This window comes from Sebastes umbrosus, chromosome 12, assembly GCF_015220745.1.
Source record: "Sebastes umbrosus isolate fSebUmb1 chromosome 12, fSebUmb1.pri, whole genome shotgun sequence".
NCBI lineage: Eukaryota > Metazoa > Chordata > Actinopteri > Perciformes > Sebastidae > Sebastes > Sebastes umbrosus.
This window is the reverse complement of record NC_051280.1, coordinates 15333826-15346084: the sequence shown is the minus strand read 5'-3', so window position 1 is coordinate 15346084 and position 12259 is coordinate 15333826. Positions and strand designations below refer to the sequence as shown.

Here is a 12259-nt window from a genome sequence, read left to right as displayed (position 1 = left end):
CCCCAATAATAACATTCTCGGTACAAAGAAACTTAACAAACCTAATGTCAATATAAAATAAGCCAGTATAGACACAGGAAAAACATATTTTATACAAAAAATAGATTAATAAGTAAAAAGAATATACACAAGTAAAAAAAAAAAATTAAAAACAATAAAATAAAATAAAATCTATTTATATATAGATATATATACTGTATACATATATACATACATACACGCACACGCAGTATATACACATACAAAAACACATAATCAATTAAAAAAAATCTGTGTACAATTCAGTCTCTAGATGCACTGTTCATAAAATAAAAGCTCTCCAGAAACAGTGGCTGGTTGTCCCAAATTAAATACAAACACACACGCATATATATATATACAATATATATATATATATATATTAGTGCAGTAAAGTAACTAGTAGTAATAATGTCAAATGTAGTGCAGTAAAAAGTATATATATTATATATATATTTGTATATATATATATGTATATATACATATATATATATACTATTATGTATATATTTGTGTATATATATATATATATAATCTGCAAAGTAACTAGTAGTAATAATGTTGTCAAATAAATGTAGTGCAATATAAAGTACAGTATTTGCCTCTGAATTGTAGTGGTGTAGAACTATAAAGAAGCACAAGGAATTACTCAAGTGAAGTACAAGTACTACAGCACTTGAGTAAAAGTTCCTCTTGCTTCCACTCCTGTCATGTTGAGTGAGAAGCTCTCTCACACACACAGAGACACACACAGACAGACAGGCTACAGACAGACAGGCTACAGACAGACAGGCTACAGACAGGCCACAGACAGACAGGCTACAGACAGACAGGCTACAGACAGACAGGCCGCCTCCGGGCCACGCTGGTGCATAATGAAACACACCCCTCTTCTCTTCTCTCCACATTGAGCAACAGCTTCATCTCTCTGTGTCTGTAGTTAGTTTACAAACTATGAGTTAGCAACCACCACCGGCAAACCTCTAATGCACAACGACGGGTGAACAACAGAGACTTGATTAGACAGCGTTGTGTGGACTCACATGTAACTACAGCTGTGTCTTCTTTATTCTGTCGCCATGTATAACAGAAAGGTAAGAACCCTGCCAGCTAGTTCATGCTAACTTTAAGCTACAGGCTAGTTAGCTTTAGCCAGCTCTGCCTCAGCTGAGTGTTTACCTGTCATCCATGTATTAACTCAACTATCATCTATAGATTGTCTTTATTATTATTATTACAACAGATACACCACTGTTGTATATATTAATTTTAAAACTAACTACCACAATGAGCTAAATCAGAGCTATCAAACCAGTAGTTGTTGTTTCACTTAGTGATGATTTTGACCCTCTTGTTTCCTCTTTGTTCAACTGATGCAGCATAAAAGACACTACAAGGATATAAAGTGTGTTTTCTTTCCAGATGAAGTCGAAAATGGTTTACAGAAACCATCACTTTCATCTGTGTCTTCCTCCAAGAGCTGTATATATATATATATATATATATATATATATATAATCTGCAAAGTAACTAGTAGTAATAATGTTGTCAAATAAATGTAGTGCAGTAAAAAGTATATATATATTATATATATATATATATAAAAGTATATATAATATATATATATTAGTGCAGTAAAGTAACTAGTAGTAATAATGTTGTCAAATAAATGTAGTGCAGTAAAAAGTGTATATATATATACAGTATATATATAATCTGCAAAGTAACTAGTAGTAATAATGTTGACAAATAAATGTAGTGCAGTAAAAGGTATATTATATATATATATATGTATATATTATATACATATATATATAATATATAATATATATATATATATTAGTGCAGTAAAGTAACTAGTAGTAATAATGTCAAATGTAGTGCAGTAAAAAGTATATATATTATATATATTTGTATATATATATATGTATATATATATATATATACTATTATGTATATATTCGTATATATATATATATATATATATATATATAATCTGCAAAGTAACTAGTAGTAATAATGTTGACAAATAAATGTAGTGCAGTAAAAAGTACAGTATTTGCCTCTGAATTGTAGTGGTGTAGAACTATAAAGAACCACAAGGAAATACTCAAGTGAAGTACAAGTACTAAATCTGAGCTATCAAACCAGTAGTTGTTTCAATTAGTGATGATTGATTTTGACCCCGTGTTTCCTCTTTGTTCAATTGTTGCAGCGTAAAAGACACTACAAGGATATAAAGTGTGTCTTCTTTCCGGATGAAGTCGAAAATGGTTTACAGAAAGTGGGGAGAGAGCCAACATCACTTTCATCTGTGTCTTCCTCCAAGAGCTGGGAGAGGTGTGGGGACAGTTTTCTGGACACTCCAGTGATAAAGGTTGATAACCATTAAGACACCACATATAATACTCACAATACCCCAACCTTCACCTCTTCAATACATTATTCCCATGTTGCTCTAACATTGTTGATGGTGTTGATGATGCTGTTTTTGTTGCAGAACCTCAAGTCATCAGGAAGGAAACTGTCTGACATAAGAAAGTTAGCTCAGCACCCTGCTTTAGGTAATTTGTTTTAATTATATTGCCTAATTACATCAAGCGCTGTGCAATATATTAATATTTTATTAAAGAAAAACTTTTAAAAACCTCTATAAACACAAACTAATTAGTATAACTGCACATAGGCCCATATTCTGCATTACTTTATAGGGAAAATGTTTGTGCCAAAAAGACGTATCTCACTCTTTTGCCATTTCTAAAATGTTTAATAAATATTTCTCAGTTTTAACTGTAGCACTATTGCTTTTATAGTGATGCTCAAGCTGATAACACAAAAAGATCAAATATTGTGTTCATTATATGAAAACAGCAGCTGATTCAAGTTTGATCAAAATTTGTTTTGCCTCTCCTGTAAAATCTGATATAACGCACTTACACCCCTTTGGCTCCAAGCCTTCGATCACTGTACACATAGTCTCTCATGATCCTCAATTTAAGTTAACTAAGTATTATAATTATAATGTCCACACTCTTATTAAAGGACTGAACAGTTGATTACTACTAGTGCTGAGTATCAACACCACAGTTTATCAAAATGTCATTGAATGTTTGGTCAGATTTGTAATCTTACTCCCGATTTAAATCCAAAATTTGCCAGTTTAGCACAACAGTTAATGTTTGCGATGTGTTCATTTCTTTTGTAAAAAAAAAAAAAAGTGCTTATAAGTTTAGTTTATTTGAGAAGGAACAGTAAAAAGTAATAAACAAACATGGTATAAAAAAAATGCCAGAATTAGCCAAAAGGCAATTTTTCATCTATTGCCCCTGGTCAAGGTGTTACAGAATCCTAAAATACATCAAAAGATAAAACAGGACATGCAGTTTAAATGTTGGAAAAGGATACACGGTTTTTAAAAGTAGTAGAAACAGTAGTGACATTTATACATATAAAACGACACTGCAGAGAGGGAGGACATATAGATAGAAGCAGCAAAAAGAGTTTAGTGGTGACATGTGTAAGTAAGGGACCAAGTTTAATTTCAAACAATACCCACCCCTGATTTATTCTATTTAATTTATAGAAAGTGGAGAGGGTAGAGTTGGGGACACACAGGAATGAATTGTCTGAGTGCTTAATTTGGTTTGGGTGAACATTGTGTCTCTCCAGGTGGCGAGTGTCGCCACTCCCCTCTGTGGATATGTCTCTAAGGTTTTAATTGTTGAAAAGTAACAGACACCTCATCTTTTCTTTCTCTTGCGTTTGCCCAGTGCAGACCGGTGCCGTTAATGAGGACCCAGTGCACATTGCATGGAGCTCCAGTGACAGTGAACAGTCTGATGATGAGACCCAGGAGCAGCAACAACGTCCTCAGAGACCAGGGAGACCCACAGCTCCCATTCAGTCTTACACCAGAGTGCTGCGCATGCTCAGCGCCGACAAAGGTAAATTAAGTCTGTTGTGACTTGCTGATTCATGGTTGGGACATATTAGGTTGTTCTAACTGAATTTTAAGTCTCATACAACACTAGGTATATGAGATTAAGCTTACCCATTTCAGTGTGAAAATTAATTCCTGACCTTGGAGATGAGGAGATAACAGTAGATATTAAAATAGTGATGATGAAGAGTCCAGGCCGTGTCTTGTGACAACTTTCACAGCAAAGAAAAGCAGCGGGAACAATGAAAGCTATCGCTCATTTCACAAAAAACGACTGCCGATATGCATCTATGTTAGATGGCACTCTGTAACATCTGTTTGCATTGATTTGCTTTGGATCCATCAGCAAAAATGAACAATAACTGATCAATTAGACCAGTATGTATAGGAATAAAACAATACAGGATTCCAAGACAATTTTCCACATTGTGGACAATAAAGTTTCTAACTAACTAACTAACTAACTAACTAACTAACTAACTAACTAACTAACTAACTAACTAACTAACTAACTAACTAACTAACTAACTAACTAACTAACTAACTAACTAACTAACTAACTAACTAACTTCTTGCAGAGAGTTAGATAGGAAGAATGATACCACTTTTGTTCTGAGAGTAGTAACAATCTTCTCATCTAACTTGTGGCAAGAAAGTGAATAAGCGTATTATCCAAAAGGTAATATCTGTATTTTTTCAACCTAGTCCCTATTTTCCCATGTTTTTGTGACTAATGGGGAACACTTTTTTAAACTGGTCCAGTGTTTAGCGAGAATGCTGCAGACGGCTGCCGCTAAACGGGCTGCACAGACAGGCTCAGATTGTTATTATAAGTGTCTGACAACATTATGGAAAAGACCAGACAGTCAGTCTATTCGCTCGGAGAAGTCTTGCTCTGAAACCTTGCGTCACATCCACAGTGTGGAAATCATCTAAATATTCAGCAATGACATTGACAATCTTTTAAATAACACTAAGCTAAACTTTCTGTGCTCCAACACAACAAACTCTGACAACACAGGCATTCCTTTCTCCAACTCTCAGTCATGTTTCCACCGTTGTCTTCTGGCAACGAGTCACATGACACAATAACAAACAAGCCGGATCAAGTGAAAGGTAAGAAAAAGTTTTTTTATTTTTCTGTAGGGTCCTTTCCATAGTGTTGTCAGACACTTAAAAAAAACAGTCTGAGCCTGTCAGTGGCACAAACAAGACGTACATTGACGGTGAGGAGTTGCCCCAAGCGATTACATTGCAGCCTGTTTAGCAGCTGCTGTCTGCAGCGTTCTCGCTTAAAGGGACTGTTTGTAAGAATCAGAAATAGCTTGTTAACAGGGACACCTGTGGCCGTTAAGTCAACGAAAGTCAGTGCCCTGTTGCTCGCGCTTGTGCTCGCTCTACATAGACATGAACGAGCATCGATCAAAACAGTGAGGTGACACACGTCAGCTAAAACCACAATATCACTCTATATTTCACCTGCTTGGCAGTAATGTTAGCTGACCAGACGTAGGTCTCTCCATGAATCACTGCTGATCCTGGTGTTGGCTTTTCCTGCCTCAGCCTCCCGACCGCGGCCGGAGGGAACGGGAGACACCGGAGTTTTGGTCGGAGACGATAAGGTTTCTCGCTGCGAAGCCCCATCACTTCACAAGACACGGGAAACCTCTGTTAGTCTGAAGGAGCTGCAGCAGTTATTTCTGCACAAACGTCCACTTTACATTCACTAGATATTCTCAGAGCTAAACTAACTCTTCTGCAGTTTGTAGTGTGCGCGCACGTGAGAGTGGAGGAAAAGAGCAGGCGAGAACGAGCGCGGTGTGTGAGTGAAGGCAAGCAGGCAGAGGAGCAGAGTACAGCAGAGACTCCGGCCCTGGAGACCAAAGCTACAGTCTCCCCCGCGTCCTCCGACCGCAGCCAACACTGTATTGCAAGACAAGTTTCACTAGATATAACTTTGCAGTTTTGGTGCTTCTGTGTCATTTTTGTTGGAGTCTGAGTCTGAACAGGGTAGCCACACGCGAGCGCGCATGGGACACCGACCCGCAATGATTTATACGTGTAAGAAGTTACAAACAGTCCCTTTAATACTGGACCAATTTCAAAGATTGTTGTCCCCATTAGTCACTTAGACAGAAAAAACACGGGAAAATAAGGTCCAGATTGAAAAATACAAAAATTACTCTTTAAGTCAAGGTCCACTCACTAGCTTTTTCTAGAGTCTTCTCAGTTGTATTCCTGTGACCTAACTAAGGAACTTTGGTCACTTGATAATAGCTGAGCAATTTCTATTCACTGATAGGCTGTGAGATGTTATTTAAAGCTAGTAAGGGGACCTTGAGATAAGATTATTTTTGTCAAGCTCATTGTTTTCATTTATTATATAATTCATTTTGTTTCTTTCTTCAGATGACCTTCCTGTTATTGACACAGACAGTGATCTGGATGAATCCGAAGAAGACGTTGAAAAGGACAGCGGGCAACAAATCTCTGACTGTGAATCAGAGTCCTTTGATGACAAACCAGAAGATTTACCTTTTAGACCTACAAATGTGAGTGAACTAAACTTCTTCTGATACTTACTGTTGCTTCCATGAACTGCATTAGTACATTAATGGCGTCTAACGTGGGGATTTTCTCAAGGGTGGTGTGTGTTTTAATGATCACTAGATGGCGCCACATGACCACTTAAACTCTGCATAACCTACTGAGTCCAGTGTGTGTTTCTAATTACTAGTGTTTAGTTGACTGCCAGTGCCTGCTGTTATATTAGAAGTAGTGCCATAAGTCTTGGTACTTTTCCTAGAGTCCAGTGAGACACCACGTGATATTCTGTTCACTGTGTGTATTAAACCTGATGATCAGTTTTGGCTTAAATGGCATGAATGTTTCAGTATAATGTAAAAGAATACCTGTGTTATTGTGTTTTATTTTAAGTCATATCAGTGTTGCTTTACTTAATATTTTTGATTTCCTATTTGATTGTATATTTAGCCATGATACCACTAGGTGGAGTATTGCAGTCATGTTCCTGTGTCCTAAAAGGGCCTGACAGGCTCAAACCAGCATTACATTGTGCTCTCTCTAGGTTCAGGCTATAATCCAAACTGTCAAAGTTCACAAGCTGAGGTAGCAATAAAACACTGAGTGAGTGCCGAGGGAGAAGCTGCCACTTATTCACTGATCCAAAGCAGATAATAAAACAGTAGGGAATGCATGAAGATGAAACTTTTTTTTACTTAAATGAAGACAGTAGTTGCTTTTGATCCTCTGAAACTCAGATGTGTTAAGAATTAAACAATTTTATGTTTATTTTATTTAAGATGGGACAATGCACATTCATTCATTTCATCTGCAGCCCCTGGCAGGTTGATGGTATTAAAGAAAACATATAAGAGCACATACGTACAATTAATAGCACATAAGCACAGACAAAAGCACATAGGCACAGACTGTTAGTAAAACAATGACACAGGGATACCAGTGTTTAATGAGCTGTATGCCTCACTGTGTGGAAGTGACTGGGATCATTCTTTTTATATGTAAGGCAACATCAGGCTTGACTTAAACATTGCTTTCCTAACTTTGTAAAACAAATTGTAAAAAATCAATACATAGATAACATAACATACATTTAGTGAATTGTTATTTATTATTAAAATAATAAATCGTACACCAATAAATCTGTAAAAAAATCTTCAAAATTAACAGGAATTACAGTTGAAGTGTAAACATTTTTAATGCAGCAACAAATTGGTCAAAACTTAAACAGGAATAAAAATTCCAGTATATAATCAATATAGTATGAAAAAAATATAATTTAATTTAATAGATCAGCCCCATTGTCACTGATACCCGATTCTGCTATTTGAGTCAGTATTGGCCTGATATCTGATCCAGTATTGGTATTGGTGCATCCCTACAATGACACAGCCACTACTCCAGATCGTGACACCATGTTTTAATAGTGTTATTTATGGCAATCAAAACACTGTAGAGCTGCAACACAGTTTATTAATCGATAGACAGAAAATGATTTATTGACTATTAAGTCATTTTTCATGCAGAAATGCCAAATATGTGACGGTTCCAGCTTCTTAAATGTGGGGATTGTTACATTACAGTGAATATTTTTGAGGGTTTGGACTATTTTTGAGATGAAACCGTCACTCAAAGATGTCGGGCTCTGAGAAATTGTGATGTGCGATTTTCGCTGCTTCCTGACTATGAATAGAGAAAATGATAATCAGCAGATTAATCGATAACGGAAAAAACACCACGTAATATGATGCACACACTGCGGTTTACTGAACACACTTCTCATGCTATTTCATTAGACAAATATTGTTGCATTATCATAGTTGTTAATCTTTTTGTGGGGCCCTCCTGTATGCAGTGGAGGCTTGGATTGACTGCTCCTTCTCAGAAGTCATTCAGGAGCCGTGTTTGTTAAAGGCAGGGCCAGAATATACAAGGAGTGGTGGAGGTGTAGTGCTCAGGTTCAAGACCACACACGGCGTTTAGTCATGGTAGCACAACATTTTAAACATGTAATTGATCGGCTAGATGTGACCAAATTACTGAGGCGATGCGGTTGTGTAGTTAGCGGTTTATGAAAATGTTCTTGAACAGGATGGCGATGGTTGTAATCAACACGGTACTAATAATAATTGTACGTAATAATTAAGCGATGCAAGATGCATTTACGTAACCAGTATGTTGTGATGAAGCTCTGAGTTTTTGCAAGCTGTATGTGGAGAGGAAGCCTATAGAATGATTAGCATCATCCCACAGACCCAGCTACTTCCTCTTGTCACAGTTTATTTTGCTGCTATCAGCTCTCTGGGGTCAAATAAGACTTAAGAGAACAGGAGGTTTGTGGTCTGAGGCCTCCTACAAAGACAGACTCATAGGGGTCCCAGTTTTTCAAGTATGGTTTTACTGATGTTGTATTTTTGAGCGTTTGATTGCTCATCACTCAAGTGCATATTCAATAATGGGAATAGCATTTGTGTATTAGCATTTATTATAACATTCCAGTAAAAGATACGGTAGATTTAGATTTAATTATAGCAGCAAAATGTAGCAGTCTAGTTTGAATTTCTTTGCTGCCCGGAAAGCTTGCTTACACACTGCCAATTTTAAATCTAACCGGATCTAACAGGATACAGAGGAGACGATCCCAGTCCAAGTCAAAGTTTGTTACTCCAGATAAATGTACGGCTGACTCACTCGACGTATGCCTGCCAGATTTCTGTGTTATTGTACTAGCGCTGAAAGAGGATAGGCGGAGCTGTGAGGGCGGCTTTGCGTCCCAAGGCCGGAGAGGATGGCCACTTCCCAGATGAAGCATGTCCCGGTCCCTCTTAACATCTTAAAGGGTCGACAGCCTCCACCACATCAGGGCTCTTAGCTAGATCAGGGCCGCGTCAACAGAGCAGGGCCATAAACATCTTTTTACTACTGTTTGTTCAGGAAAACATGCAGTGTGGATGAGGCTGCGCAGAGCTGTGTACTTACAATGCTTTCGGTGCCGGGTGAAAACATTTTTGAGCCGGGGCCAGGAACATAGTGTTCCTTTCTCTCTGTAGCTGGTTAGAGTGTGACGTCTGCTGGCACGCCGCCCAGCAGGGTCAAGTTGATTCAAATGAGCGAGCACGTTGGCTGACAGAGCCTGGTATGCTGGTCTTGTCTGCACATGACAGGAACTCAGGTTTCTCGTGGATTTTTCCATGAGAACTGATTTCCCTCAGGTGTAGTGAGCGGTGATGCAGCAAAAACGATTGTTTTGTTACCATATCTTGTGAATTAATCAGCCTGACAGTGTATCGGTGTACCGAATCCAACCACTGCTTGATTGAGATAATTTATTTTATGTAATCTTTAAAGCTGAAGTAGAAGAGATTGGAGCAGATATGATTTAAAAAAAAGTTATTTTTATAAAACGGTCGCTATATCGTGACAGTAGTACATTAAACAGGTAACCTGAAAAAAATAATGTGCCTCTGTGTCCTCCGGTGCTCCTAATGGCATCTGCAAGATTTCACAGAACGGAGGAAAACAAGCAGTAAGAGCTGATCTGAGGTCTGCTGTCCAGCTGCCGTCTATGAGAGCCGGCTGTCAATCACTCGCGAACTCCGGCCAAACGGTCAAACTAGGCAGCTCTGATCAAATATGAATCCATATTATGTTACGTTAATGCCTATTTCTCACCTCAAATGTTTTTCAGGATCATCCTGTAGTGCACGGTTTAGCTGTAAAACGAGAAAGTTTGTGACGAGGCTGCCATTGTAAAGTCTGTTGAAGGAACGAGTTCTGGTCACACAGCCAAAAGGAACGCTCTCTCAATGAATTGATTTTTTAAAGCCTGAAAACAGAGCCATGAGGAGGTGCAGAAGTCTAGTTATCTCTCAGAACACTTTAATTACAATATGCTGAAAGGTTATTATGGGATTTTTGCCCAATGATGCCAAAAATATACTGCCTACTGCCACTTTAATGACTCATCATGAATTTACTGAAGGCTGAGGTAATTTTAAATATCTAATATAACTCTGATATATAGTAGTATTTTATCTGCACTTCATTTAAATATGACATGTTTCAGATTTGGGTCAAATTATTGTTTTTAAAGTTGATTAATAAATAATTATGACTCTATCCCTAGATGACAGAGCTAGAAATCTCAGGCTACGTGTCTGACGGCGAGAATATTGACGCCACGATGACTTCGAGCAGACTGGATTCTCCTCTCCAGACTGGTGTGGGCAGCAAGAGGTCAGTCAGTGACTGGGTCAGATCTGCTCAGGCGATGCTGCAGACGCCTCAGAAACCGCAGGCCAAGAGCCAGTTCAAGACTCCTGAAGACTCTGCCAAAAAGAGAAGGAAATTTCAAAGGTTTGCATGTTGTTCTTGTTTCTAAAAGTCACATTAGGGACGCACCAGTTCAGCTTTCGTGATACTGATACTGATATCTCAACTGTCTGCATACTACAGTGTGTGGAACATGAGGTAACATGAGGCCAGGGATTGTTGTGGCGCTGAAAACTGAGTCAACAGCCCACTACGACTGAATGAACTGATCGCATAAACACATCATTTTATAATGGAAGTAATGAAGAAACTATACTTAATGTGTAGCTGATATCTGCTTAATGAAGGGTCAGTATTGGCCCAGTACTTATCTGGTAGATCTGATCGCTGCCTGCATCCCTACCACACATTATCTTATAGAGCTGCAATGATTAATCGATTAGTTGTCGACTATTAAATTAACCGCAACTATTTTGATAATCGATTCATCGCGTTGAGTATTTTTTTTTTAAAGAAAAACAAGTCCAAATTCTCTTAATTAATAAATTAAATGTGAATATTTTCTGGTTTCTTTCCTCCTCTATGGCAGTAAACTGAATATCCTTGAGTTGTGGACAAAACAAGACATTTGAGGACGTCATCTTGTGCTTTGGGAAACACTGATTTATTATTTTTCACCATTTTCTGACATTTTATAGCCCAAACAACTAATCGAGAAAGTAAATCTACAGATTAATCAGCAATGAAAGTACTCGTTAGTTGCAGCCCTATTACTATATACTGTATACATCAAGTGTATTGCCTCATAATAAGAGCAAACAAAGTAACCTGTTGCTTGCTGCGAGACGACAGTCAAAGTTTGGCGGCGATGTTTCCACGGCAGAAGTGATGATGAAAGGGACACCTGGTGTCACGATGTGGGTGCTAAATGTCATTGCCATCTCCAAGCCCACCAAATCTGACAGATGGCTATCTGTAGTCTCCGACAGCTTGTGTTTTTGCATCAGAAAAATCTTTTTTCCTTTGAAATAAACAATTTCGCACATGGTTTGTGTTCAAGTGCTGCGTGAGTTTATCAAGTAACGTCATCTATTGTACCTCCTTTGTTTGTTTGTTACACAGTGGAGGTCTGGCTGAGAGGCTGAATCGACTCCAGTGCAGACAGAGGTCAGCTTTTAGCTTCTGGAGGCACCAGTCCATCTCTGACACCTCAACAACAACAACAATAACAACAGGTGATCCACGCAAACCTACTGTATGCTGCACACATTCACCTCTGAATCACCGTTCACGTTTAACAATGAACTTTGATTTGTGAGTGGGATGAAGGCCGTCTCTAAGCAGGCGTGATTCTTTTTCTGTATGTTATCGTATATGGAGAGGCCACGCTGAGGAAGGTTGATCACTCTGGCTCTGAACTGTGAACCTCGATATGTAGGTGACAGGAAACTGCTTGCCTAGTTCTTTTTTCCTTTTCGTGGTTTACTT

At 38.1% G+C, this 12259-nt stretch overlaps 1 protein-coding gene across 3 annotated transcripts in view; it reads left to right on the top strand.

The window, feature by feature from the left end:
• The first annotated feature begins 847 nt into the window (after positions 1 to 847).
• spidr (scaffold protein involved in DNA repair) overlaps positions 848 to 12259 on the top strand; it is a 42623-nt gene continuing 31211 nt past the window's right edge. The window contains exons 1-7 of one of the 3 annotated variants that reach the window (XM_037787097.1): positions 848 to 1112; positions 2234 to 2395; positions 2519 to 2582; positions 3789 to 3962; positions 6368 to 6510; positions 10626 to 10855; positions 11894 to 11994. In XM_037787097.1, the coding sequence (XP_037643025.1) occupies positions 1098 to 1112; positions 2234 to 2395; positions 2519 to 2582; positions 3789 to 3962; positions 6368 to 6510; positions 10626 to 10855; positions 11894 to 11994 (889 nt within the window). In that variant the 5' untranslated portion in view covers positions 848 to 1097. Of the gene's footprint in view, positions 1113 to 2233; positions 2396 to 2518; positions 2583 to 3788; positions 3963 to 6367; positions 6511 to 10625; positions 10856 to 11893; positions 12007 to 12259 lie in introns of all 3 variants that reach the window. The other 2 variants (XM_037787094.1, XM_037787093.1) reach the window with 2 other exon arrangements.